At 41.7% G+C, this 13,205-nt stretch overlaps 1 protein-coding gene across 1 annotated transcript; it reads left to right on the forward strand.

The window, feature by feature from the left end:
* The first annotated feature begins 4,077 nt into the window (after window positions 1-4,077).
* LOC106571277 (snake venom 5'-nucleotidase) lies at window positions 4,078-13,152 on the forward strand. Its single transcript, XM_014144145.2, has 9 exons — window positions 4,078-4,522; window positions 5,637-5,859; window positions 6,148-6,336; window positions 7,390-7,587; window positions 8,531-8,685; window positions 8,794-8,902; window positions 9,090-9,239; window positions 11,159-11,359; window positions 11,701-13,152. Exons 1-9 carry the CDS (start codon window positions 4,193-4,195, stop codon window positions 11,886-11,888), a joined length of 1,743 nt encoding a protein of 580 aa, XP_013999620.1. The 5' UTR covers window positions 4,078-4,192; the 3' UTR covers window positions 11,889-13,152.
* Window positions 13,153-13,205: the final 53 nt, after the last annotated feature.

Raw genomic sequence — 13,205 nt, forward strand, 5'->3', positions numbered from 1 at the left:
TATTCAAATGTTCTGCAACATCGTGTCTGGTTGACCAGTCGAAGGTCACTATAGCTTCCAGCCCCTACTGGATTGGCTGTTTCCACTGGGCACAGACGTCAGTTCTATCATTCAGCCTACAGTAGCTGCCAATGTGTGGTGTTCAATGTATGCCTACATTCCATGAGACATGCAGGGCTTGACAAAACATGCAGGGCTTGACATTAACCTGTTAATCCACTTGTTCTTCAGACAAGGAGGTGACTGAAAATGTTGCTGTGTTGTTTGATGCAAGAAACCACTTTACAAAATAAAATGCATTATTATTACCATACGATTATTACAGAGAATCAGACAAATTATGCTGCCCTCCGCCTATTGGCTACTTAGCTTATTCAAGCCTGTCTCAAAATACAACAGCTCCCCTTTAAGACAAAAAAAACCTCTACCCAACTCGCTTTTGAAAGATGTCTAGAAATGTACACATTTTGTGCTCTTGTAGGAAGCAATCACTCCCCTATTGCTGACTACAAATGATCTATAACTGGGCTAATACCTCACTAACAAGCAAAGGATATGAACAAATATGCACAGGCACATCTACTCACAACCGCTCATGCTGTAAACAGTCCAGTTCAAAGTGAATGGCACAGATCCATATATGACAATGGTCTATTTGCATATAGGCCTACTACAGGTCTGATTGGTTATGCCGCACCGGTCTGTGTATGTGTCAATGCAATATAATTCTACTTCGATGTGCTCTGCCAACAACAAAATCTCTTGCATAGTTAGTTTTGCATACTAAATCTTGTATAATTCGTTTTGTTTTGGTATGTTCATTGAAAGTGGCTAATACTGCATTGAGTCGATCATAATTCCCACAGTAAATGGAAACGTTGATAGTGTTAACTAAGGCGGAAAACTCTAGCGTAGCTTAGAGGGAACATTGTTCCAAAATGGGCCCTGGTCAAATGTAGTGTACTACATATGGAATAGAGTGCCATATGGGACGCATCCACACTGCTACTTCTTATTCACTGATAGAAAAAACCTTTTGTGTTACCCTACTCATCAGCACATACTGTACCAGCATACTGTAGCCAACTCTGCTGTTATAATATCACCTCAAGCCCAAGACAAACTATTACTGGTAGTTCTGGTCCATGTACATTATACGCCTCTGTCAGCAGACATAAGAGAGAAAATGTGTTTGTGAGCAATAATTGTAGCAACACAGCAGTATGCAAGGAGTATGATTATAGCCTCCACCATTTGTGGTGATAAGTTTGCAGACGTTGTCATTTTTACAGACGTGGCACAGAGTATCTGGTATTTAAACATAAATATTTATTGGGAGTTGTACATTTTAAATAGTGACTCTCCCTGTACAGCAGTGGTATTCAAACTTTTTCAGCGGGGACCCCATTTTTTCCACCAGAAAATATATTTTTACATCAATAAACAACCTTCAACTCAACAAATGATAATCTCTTATCAAAATTAAAAGAAACCATTAAGAAATGTTACTCAATAACCCCACTGCAGTTCCTCTAGGGGGTTACGACCCCGACTTTCCAATACCACTGCTGTATTTAAGAAATGAAGCAATAAGGCCTGAGGGGGTGTGGTATATGAATAATATACCACCGCTAAGGGCTGTTCTTATGCACGACGCAACGCGAAGTTGTTAAATGCGGATTTCAGTTGAACACATTCAGTTGGTCAACTGACTAGGTATCCCCCTTTCCCTTTATATTGGCCATATATTGGCCAAACCCCCAAAGTGCCTTATTGCTATTATAAACTGGTTACCAACATTAGAACAGTAAAAATAAATGTTTTGTAATACACGTGGTATTTGGTCTGATATACCACGGCTTTCAGCAAATCAACATTCAGAGCTCGACCGCCCAGTATATCATGTTTAATCTATTATTCTAAATGAGTATACCAGTAGCAGCCCACACATACAGTTGAAGTCGGAAGTTTACATACACCTTAGCCAAATACATTTAAACTCAGTTTTCACAATTCCTGACATTTAATCCTGGTAAAGATTCCCTGTCTTAGGTCAGCTAGGATCACCACTTTATTTTAAGAATGTGATACGTCAGAATAATAGTAGAGAGAATGATTTATTTCAGCTTTTGTTTAATTCATCACATTCCCAGTGGGTCAGAAGTTTACATACACTTAATTAGTATTTGGTAACATTGCCTTTAAATTGTTTAACTTAGGTCAAATGTTTCAGGTAGCCTTCCACAAGCTTCCCACAATAAATTGGGTGAATTTTGGCCCATTCCTCCTGACAGAGCTGGTGTAACTGAGTCAAGTTTGTAGGCCTCCTTGCTCGCACACGTTTTTTCACTTCTGCCCACATATTTTTCTATAGGATTGAGGTCAGGGCATTGTGACAGCCACTCCAAAACCTTGACTTTGTTGTCATTAAGCCATTTTGCCACAACATTAAAAGTATGTTTGGGGTCATTGTCCATTTGGAAAACCCATTTGCGACCAAGCTTTAACTTCCTGACTGATGTCTTGGGATGTTGCTTCAATATATCCACAGAATTTTCCTCCCTCATGACACCAGCTATTTTGTGAAGTGCACCAGTCCCTCCTGTAGCAAAGCACCCCCACAACATGATGCTGCCACCCCCGTCCTTCACGGTTGGGATGGTGTTCTTCGGCTTGCAAGCCTCCCCCTTTTTGCTACAAACATAACAATGGCCATTATGGCCAAACAGTTCTATTTTTGTTTCATCAGACCAGAGGACTTTTCTCCAAAAGGTACGATCTTTGTCCCCATGTGCAGTTGCAAACCGTAGTCTGGCTTTTTTATGGCGGTTTTGAAGCAGTGGCTTCTTCCTTGCTGAGCAGCCTTTCAGTTTATGTCGATATAGGACTCGTTTTACTGTGGATATAGATACTTTTGTACTTGTTTCCTACAGTATCTTCACAACGTCCTTTGCTGTTGTTCTGGGATTGATTTGCACTTTTCGCACCAAAGTACGTTCATCTCTAGGAGACAGAATGCGTCTCCTTCCTTAGCGGTATGACGGCTGCCTAGTCCCATGGTGTTTATACTTGCGTACTATTGTTTGTACAGATGAACGTGGAACCTTCAGGCATTTGTAAATTGCTCCCAAGGATGAACCAGACTCGTGGTCTACAAAAAAAAATTCTGAGGTCTTGGCTGATTTCTTTTGATTATCCCATGATGTCAAGCAAAGAGGCACTGAGTTTGAAGGTAGGGCTTGAAATACATCCACAGGTACACCTCAAATTGACTCAAATGATGTCACTTAGCCTATCAGAAGCTTCTAAAGCCATGACATTATTTTATGGAATTTTCCAAGCTGTTTAAAGGCACGGTCAACTTAGTGTATCTAAACTTCTGACCCACTGGAATTGTGATACAGTGAATCATAAGTGAAATAATCTGTCTGTAAACAATTGTTGGAAAAATTACTTGTGTCATGCACAAAGTAGATGTCCTAACTGACTTGCCAAAATTATAGTTTGTTATTAACAAGAAATTTGTGGAGGGGTTGAAAAACGAGTTTCAATGACTCCAACCTAAGTGTATGTGAACTTCTGACTTCAAGTGTATGTAAACAGATACTGGTTCGGGGAGGGAGAGAGTGGAGTGACTGCAAAGAGGAGTGGTGCATGTCTAAATGTCTGCTTAGTGTGCTTAATCTTTATGATGTAATGCATGGCAGCGGGAAGATGTTTTGGGGTGGGGGTGCTGTTGATTGGTTGGGGTGGGGGGAATTTTGTCAATTCATATTTTTCTCTGCTCATACAGGTGTAATAAATGCCTAGTGCAGTAATTTGGTGAGAACATTTTTTAATTTTAAATTGTGATTTATCAGGGGGTGCTTCAGCACCCCTACATCCCACGGCTATACCATAATTCAGTGTGTGGGTGGTGATTGAATTGAACAATTCAGATAGCAGAAATGTTCTTCATATGCTGTATACACCTCTGTGGTAAAAGCTAAGAAGACACTACAATATTATAACTATAGAATGTGTACGTGGGAAGGCACAATCTTTTGCCCAGATTACTCTCTCTCTCTCTCTTCCTCTCTCTTAAATGCTACGATTTGAGAAGAACAGTGTCCACGCCTTCTGGTGCAGTCACTGAAAGTAGTGGGGATAACTTCAGTGTTCTAATACATTGCGCTGCCAACGAGCAGATAAAATGGGAGTGCGTGAGCCGGTGAAGAGCATTTTATTCTACCTCTGCATCTGTAGTCATGTTTGTACTGAAGAGTGGGAACTCACGCTGCTTCATACCAACGATGTCCACGCACGGGTTGAGGAGACAAGCAAGGACTCCGGCAAATGCACCAAGCCTCCGTGTTTTGCCGGGGTGGCACGGAGATTTACGAAAATAAAGGAGATCCGGAACCGAGAGAAAAATGTGATGCTGCTGGACGCAGGCGATCAATTTCAAGGAACCGTTTGGTTTAATGTCTATAAGGGAGCTGAGGCTGCACATTTTATGAACAAACTTGGCTACGATGCAATGGTAAGCCGTTTAGTCCTAGTTGGGTAAGAATGAATATAAATATGGGCTAGTGTTGGGGTACTCAACTACTATTTGAGAAAGTTCGGTCACACACATTTCCTAGGTGGCAAAGGTCCTGATATATATTGTAATTTATCGGTGTAGTAACATATGATACCTGAGTGACAGAATCAATGGGGGCCCCCTGGCAGTCGAGGCCTCTGGGCACATAATCTGGCAATTATAACTACAAGATTTAGATAGCTGGTTAGCCTAACTAGCTAACATGGGCTGGTAGTTGATCCACTGGACATTTCTGACAGTTTATAAAAATCTCTCTAAGGTCTGTCAGTGAATGAGATAGCAAAACTGCCCATGTACTGCCACATTTCGTCATTTTAACTTGTGCATTCTACGATACAACTCTCAACAGCAGTAGCCTAAATTGAAAGCCCCCCCAACAACAACAAAAAGATACAGGTACAACGGGGACATCTGTGATGTACAAGGGACAGGTAACCTGGAGTAACGTGTCAATGAGGTAATGGGTAAAACTAGACCTGACAAAGGACTACAATTCCCAGAGTGACACTGGCCCGGGAATAATTCCAGGCATCTTTATATTATGGTTGGGAAGCCAACCCCAGGATATGTCCAATCACAGAGATGTTTTTAATTCCATCAGTTGTTAGTAGACATGTAGCCTCTACTCTTATGCTCCGCTAACCAGGCTAGGTGAAAGCCTGTGGCAGAGGCTAGTAGACATTAGATGAAGACAAATATTACTTTTGATTCGATTAGGTTAGATATACTAATCTAAAAATATATTTGTTTGTTTTCTAAGATGAACTTGGCAGCACAATAACTACTGAACATTATGGCTGATTTGTTGCACACTTTGTTAACAGGTGAAATATTGGGGATGACTTTTACCTTTGTTTTGATTACACAGGAGGTTGGTGGCACCTTAATTGGGGTGGATGAGCTTGTGGTAATGACTGGAGCGGAATGGATGGAATGGTATCAAACACATGGTTTTCATGTGTTTGATGCCATTCCATTTACTCCGTTTCAGACAATATTATGAGCCTTCCTCCCCTAAGCAGTCTCCTGTGGTTTTGAACTATCTTTATAGGCTCTGGGCAATCATGAGTTTGACAATAAAGTGGAGGGACTTATCAAGCCGTTTCTCCAGGAGGTAAAGTGCACAGTCCTCAGTGCTAACATCAAAGCAGACGACACACTAGCCCCACGCATCAGTGGCCTTTATTTCCCTTATAAGGTATTTGATGTGGACTCTAAGAAAGTGGGCGTGGTGGGATACACATCAAAGGAGACGCCCGCTCTGTCACAAACAGGTACAATTGATTGAAGTTCTAGCTCCTCTTCATCCGTCTTCCTCTCTTAAAGTCTCTTCCTCTTTTCCTCAATCCCTCCTCTATTTTGCTTCATTTCGTACATTGTTATTCATATCCCTCATTCTGTCCTCACAATAATCCATATTGATCACTTTGTCCAGGTTGCTTCATATTTGATTCCTATTTTTGTCTTGGAGCAAATATGATTTTGAGATGCCTTTCCATACGTAGCTACATTTGAGGATGACCCTGGTGTAAAACCATTTTTTGTTCCCCATTCTGTTGCAGGACCTAACTTAGTGTTTGAGGATGAGATTGATGCACTCCAGCTCCAGGTTGACAAACTAATCACTTTGGGGGTCAACAAGATTATCGCCCTTGGTCACTCTGGCTTCGTTACAGACAAAGAAATAGCCAGAAGGGTAAAGGGTGTGGATGTGGTCATCGGAGGACATAGTAACACCTTTTTGTACACAGGTAGGCATAATGTTTGCTATAGGCTCCTTTTCTTATTTACAATCATAGTAGCTAGCCGCTGTAATTCTTCAGAACACCATCTGGTAAACTGTCATCGTTTTTGTAAGGAGCCTACAGTTGATTTATTCCAGAACTGAACATGTGTCCCTGGCTGTCTTCACAGTTTTCAAATCAAATCAAACTTTACTTGTCACATGCGCCGAATACAACAAGTGTAGACTTTAACGTGAAATGCTTACTTACAAGCCCTTAACCAAGAGTGCAGTTCAAGAAGAGAAGTGATCCAACAGTGAAATCAAGTAACAACAACAGACTGAAAATGTAAATGAACGCGCCAGAGGTTACCTTCTAACCTCAGCACCATAGAAACTCCATAACAACGTAGCCTGTTTCATGTCCAATCAAAAGGACATAAATTCTGCTTCCAGTCCTGTCAAGGAAGTAGGTCTACTAATAGCTCAGCCAACACACTAAGCATGCTGTTTCTGCTACACATGCAGTAGATGTATATACTTTATGCCTCAGCAGCTCTTGGCCAATGACTGTGACCATCTCATCCTTTGTGCAAAAAGCTGAAACGATGAGTACCTGCCACCGGCCTCTCCGGTGATGCCAATCATAGCCTTACTCTTTGTTAACTTGAGCTGTGCTGCTAACCGCTTTTTCCACAGCAGCAGCCATGATTAACGTTGGAATGTTTTGTTAGGGCCATTAAACTGTCTGCTTCCCACACCTGCACGTTCAATAAACTGTAGGGGAGAGTGGGTTAAGTTGAGCCAGAGAGGAATAAGTGACTAAGGGAGGGATTAAGAGAGTGATTACGTGATTCCTATAAGGTTTCCCTTTGAATGGAGGCCTATACAGTTCACTTATGTGGTGGGAAAGCACAGAAAATAGCAATGCAAGAAGACTGCATTGAATCTTTATTCACCCCACAGTCATTTAGGCGTTGTATAAATTGCAACGCTGTTTTCTTACGCATGATTACAATGCAACCGATGACTGATATTAACAATGTTAATCAATTCCATGGTTTACATTCACCGTTTCTAGGAAAACAGCCTTCCTCTGAGGTCCCGGCAGGTCCCTACCCGGTCATAGTAAGGTCAGAGGGTGGGCGTGACGTCCCTGTGGTGCAGGCCTTTGCCTTTGGGAAATATCTGGGTTACCTCAAGGTGACGTTTGACGAAGCTGGCAACGTGCTCCAGTCCACAGGCAACCCCATCCTTCTGGACAGCTCTGTACCAGAGGGTGAGTACAGTACTGCTGAGTAAAACGAGGGGAAGTTGATAGTAAGTGCATCCCAAATGCCACCCTATTCCCTATATAGTGCACTACTTTTGACCAGGACCCATAGGCACCCTTTCTTCAGAACACCTGCATCTGGTAAAACTGTCATATGTTTTTGTAAGGAATTATGGGGCCTAGAGTGAATTTATTCCAGAACTGAACATGAAAGTAACAACAACAGACTGGAAATGTAAATGAACGCGCCAGAGGTTTCCTTCTAACCTCAGCACCATAGAAACTCCAAAACAACGTAGCCTGTTTCATGTCCAATCAAAGCACATACATTCTACCTCTAGTCCTGTCAAGGAAGTAGTTCTACTTCTAGGGCCCATAGGGGTCTGGTCAAAAGTAGTGCACTATATAGGGAATAGGATGCCATTTGGGACGTACACAGTGAAATGGACTTCCGATTGCATCAGCAGTGAGTGCATGGTGATATACAGTAGTTGTATACTTGTAGTGCATGGTGATATACAGTAGTTGTATACTTGTAGTGCATGGTGATATACAGTAGTTGTATACTTGTAGTGCATGGTGATATACAGTAGTTGTATACTTGTAGTGCATGGTGATATACAGTAGTTGTATACTTGTAGTGGATGGTGTTATACAGTAGTTGTATACATGTAGTGCATGGTGTTATACAGTAGTTGTATACTTGTAGTGCATGGTGATATTTTATTTATACTGTAGTATATCAGTAGTATGTCTCTCTGTCCACTGTCACTATATCTTAATACAATGATAAGCATGAGTTCACCAATGTTACCGATCTGCTAGTTTTTTTCATTGAAAACGTCAACACTGTTATTATCACTATCAGGATCATTATAATGTATACACGCATTAGAATTCATATATTGTATGGAGTATATAGTAAGTGTATATGATTCCGTCTTGTCAGACCCCAGTATTCTGGCTGAAGTCAACGAGTGGAAAAAGGCCCTGGCAAATTACTCCTCCCAGTATGTGGGGGAAACCCTGGTGTATCTCAATGGAACGTTTGAAGAGTGCAGGTTCCGAGAGTGCAACCTGGGAAACCTAATCTGTGACGCTATGGTGAGTTAGTAGTACTCAGACAAGCTAACCAAAGCAGGTACCTTTGGGCCAGTCTGTAACCTACTGATGATGTAACCTGCTGAAATCCTCTCTGTTTTTTCGCTGTAGGTACACCACAACATCAAATACGCAGATGAGCTTCAGTGGAACCATGTTAGCTCCTGCATCCTCCAAGGGGGATCGATACGGTCATCCATAGATGAGCAGAGTCGAAACGGTGTGTGTGCCTTTATGGGTCCGTTTCCTGGATACAGATTAAGCATAATCTTGGACACCTTTTTTTTTTTTTCCCATTTCTCCAGGACTAGTCTTAATCTGTGTCCAGGAAACCGTCCCTGTGTGTTTAAGAGAGAGAATAAACTCCAGCAATGGCTGAGGAAACTGAGTGAAATGTCTTTTGTTAGGTTCCATCACGATGGAGGACCTCATTGCTGTGTTGCCGTTTGGAGGCACTTATGATCTGGTTCAGCTGAAGGGATCTACTCTGAGGAAGGCTTTTGAGCACTCCGTCAGGAGATATGGAGGGAACACAGGGGAATTCCTTCAAGTATCAGGTATCAGACACTGTTTTATTTTAATTGGTACAGAGGGTCACAATATGACTTCATGCAGGGGCAGTTACGCTGAGTGTACAAAACATTAGGAACACCTTCCTAATATTGAATTGCACCCCCTTTGCCCTCAGAACAGCCTCATTCATCTGGGAATAGACTACAAAGGGTCGAAAGCATTCCACAGGGATGCTGGCCAATGTTGACTCCAACAACTGATGCTACTGAGCCAGATGTCTATGTGTCAGGGGAGAAGGTCCAGGTGGTATCTGACTTTAAGTACCTTGGCATCATACTTGATTCCAACCTCTCTTTTAAAAAGCAGGTGAAAAAGGTAATTCAAATAACCAAACTCAACCTAGCTAATTTATGATTTATACGATTTTTTTTACTATAGAGGTAGCAAAACTGTACATCAAATCTATGATACTTCCCCACTTAACATACCGCTTGACTAGTTGGGCCCAAACATTAAAACCCATTCAGTCGGTCTACAAACAGGCTCTCAAAGTGCTTGATAGGAAGCCCAATAGCCATCATCACTGTTACATACTCAGAAAGCATGAGCTCCTGAGTTGGGAAAATCTTGTGCAATACACCGATGCATGTCTTGTATTCAAGATCGTAAATAGCTTGGCTCCCCCTCCACTCAGTACTTTTGTTAAACAGAAAACCCAAACATATGGCAGCAGATCCACAAGGTCTGCCATGAGAGGTGACTGTATAGTTCCCTTAAGGAAAAGCACCTTTAGTCAATCTGCTTTCTCTGTGAGAGCTTCCCATGTCTGGAATACACTGCCATCAGACACACATAACTGCACCACCTATCACACTTTCACAAAAAACATGAAGACATGGCTAAAGGCCAATCAGATTTGTGAACATAATCCCTAGTTGTGTATTGCCGCTTCCCATGTTGTCTGTAGCTTGTGAGGTGTGGAAACACTTTGTTGCTTTTATGGATTTTGTCTTGTTGCTTTTTGTGCTATTTTGCTTTGTCTGCATGCTACATCTTGCTTGTCCTATGTTGCTCTGCGTGTGCTCAATGATTGTCTGTATTGTTATTGTAATTGTTTTTAATAACCTGCCCATGGACTGCGGTTGAAAATTAGCCGGCTGGCTAAAACCGGCACTTTTACTGAAACGTTGATTAATGTGCACTGTCCCTGTAAAAATAAAAAATAAACTCAACGCTTCCCACAGTTGTGTTAAGTTGGCTGGATGTCCTTTGGGTGGTGGACCAATCTTTTTAATCTTAATGATTAAAAAAAAAAAAACATACAATCTACATGCATGCAGTGAAGCCGCTCAACATTTACATTACGTTCAGTCATCTAGCAGACGCTCCCATCCAGAGCAATCCACAGGAGCAACCAGGGTCACATCGACAGTTCCCCCACTTAGTCGAATCAGAGACCTGAACCATCCAAGATCCGCCCACAGTTCCCTGTGAGAGCTACCCCTCAACCATCAAAGACTCCCCCACAAATCATTATTGATACACACAGGAAACTGTTGAGCATGAAAAACCCAGCAGCGTTGCAGTTCTTGACAAACCGGTGCGCCTGGCACTTACTTACATACCCCATTCAAAGGCACTTAAGTCTGTCTTGATCATTCACCCTCTGAATGGCACACATACACAATCCATGTCGCAAGGCCTAAAAATCCTTCTTTAACTTGTCTCCTCCCCTTCATCTACACTGATTGAAGTAGAACACTCAGTGTGTCTCTAGTAGCTGTCTATCCCCAAGAGCCTGTGCACCTTTATTGAATTTAGTTTTTGTTACATATTGGTTACATATAAGTTAGGTCCAGCAACAGATTGAGGAAACTACGTGAGGGAGAGGAATGAGGACAGGTGTTTGGTCTCCCGCTGTGTTTTGGACTGATTTTATTTCCCTCTTGTACAATCTCAATAGGATTTCATGTAGAGTATGATATGTCGAGGCCCCCTGGGGACCGCGCTAGGAGTATTAGTGTGCTCTGTACGGACTGCCGAGTGCCTGTCTATGAGCCTCTGGACGACAGAAGGCTATACAAGGTGGTCCTGCCCTCATACATGGTGGAAGGAGGAGACGGATTCTCCATGATTAAAGAGGAGAACCTGAAACATGACAGCGGTGAGCTCACAGATCTGAACATATTAAAACACTATGGTTGTGTCCTAAATTGTACCCTATTCCCTGTATAGTGCACTACTTTTGACCAGGGTCCCGGTCAAAGGTAGTGCACTACATAGGGCACAGGAAGGAAAGAGCGCTATTTGCGACGTAGACAATCTATATTTATGGGTGAGCTCCTCTCTGCAGACTCACAACTTCCTTATGAACAGGAACCCTTTGGTCATTTTCTGTTGTACAACCACTACTTATCAGACCAAGCAATGTTGGTGAACTGCTCCATTAAAAAAATAAAAAATGTTCTTGACGTCGCAAACTATCTGTGTCTGTTTCTCTTTCAGGTGACATGGACATATCGGTGGTGGCCAGCTACATTGCTGAGAGGAAGAAGGTGCACCCGGCTATAGAGGGACGTATCAAGATTTCCAACTCAGCTTCAGGAGGGCCTGGTCACATGGCTCTGTTAATCATGCTGGGGCTAGTGATGGCTGTTTTGGAGACTATGAGAGATCCCTGGCTGCAATCATGATGTAAAGCTAACCATTGGATATGTTTTTCTCAGCAACAGCATTTAAGGGAAGAGCTCAACTCTAGTCTATTGAGTACAAATTGAACAGGGATATTGTGAATGGATATTTCACCAATGCTCTCAGATTTGTCTTCATAAATACTGCAGTTTGATATGAAATTCGTTATTGAAACTTCAGGGAAAATACTATAAATATATTATCCTATGGCTAAAATTAGAAATGATGCACTGGTAAGTCTCGTGTACAGTAGATGCTGTCAAGCTCTTGCTCTGCGATCCAGTTAGAGTGCATAAGCAAATATATATGGAAACAGATGACCAGTGCTTGTTTAAGTGTGTACCCTTGGCAGAGCCTGCTTAACCAGCATTAGGACTGAAGCGTTACAGATTTTGGGATAGAAATGTAAAGGTAATTTCCGATTGAGCCGACATATACAGTCTCCACTAACGGGGGACATTGCCTTTAAATGTCAATCACGCTGTAACACCGAATGTCCATGATATGGATAGAATAGACTTTGTTTATGGGATAGGGTGTCCAAACACAGAGCTCCAGAATAGTTTTGTCAATATTTTGAAGCTCTTTTAGACATGAAATATAATCTCTGAAGGTGGGATAAACAAGTTGGCGATCAACCTTTTGTAAACATTTAGAGGAAACTCTATTTACAGGACATACCCACTCAAATTAATGAGGTAGCAGGAAACTGATACACTTGGTATTCTTGATTCACACAGGAAACTGTTGAGCGTGAAAAACCCAGCAGCGTTGCAGTTCTTGACAAACCGTTGCGCCCAGCACCCTACTACCATACCCCGTTCAAAGGCACTGAAATATTTTGTCTTGATTATTCACTGATTGAAGTGGATTTAACAAGTGACATCAATAAGGGATCCTAGCTTTCACCTGGTCATGGAAATAACAGGTGTCCTTAATGTTTTGTACACCAAAGAGGGACCAGAGAGGGAATGTTTTTCTCTGGGTTGTAATTTCTAAATAGCCCTGGATAAATTGTGACCTCTTAACATTTTATATTTGGTGTGATATTGCAACAAGGTTGGTAATAGTACAATATACTGATGTGTACCTAAAGCCTGAAGGTTATACAGGTAAATGAACAAATTGTCCTCCTTACTGTTTTTTTTTTATGTCTAGCAGCTATTTCTGCATATAAAAACTGGTCACCAACTGTAACAATTCAACAGTAGCAATGCTGTTACTGTTGAAAAATACCAATAAATTGTCATGACAACAACAAAAAAAGAGCTCATCTTAAACTTATTAAAAACAAAGAAAAACACATGAATTCTGAAACG

Source organism: Salmo salar, chromosome ssa15 (genome assembly GCF_905237065.1).
Source record: "Salmo salar chromosome ssa15, Ssal_v3.1, whole genome shotgun sequence".
NCBI classification, from domain to species: Eukaryota; Metazoa; Chordata; class Actinopteri; order Salmoniformes; family Salmonidae; genus Salmo; species Salmo salar.

What these genes read in the sequence shown, in the direction of transcription:
- LOC106571277 (XM_014144145.2), top strand. Translation starts at nt 4,193, where the DNA reads ATGGGAGTGCGTGAGCCGGTGAAGAGCATTTTATTCTACCTCTGCATC. An exon ending in GGACAGCTCTGTACCAGAGG is followed by an intron (nt 7,588 to 8,530) that starts GTGAGTACAGTA and finishes CCGTCTTGTCAG; the next exon opens with ACCCCAGTATTCTGGCTGAA. An exon ending in GGAATTCCTTCAAGTATCAG is followed by an intron (nt 9,240 to 11,158) that starts GTATCAGACACT and finishes CAATCTCAATAG; the next exon opens with GATTTCATGTAGAGTATGAT.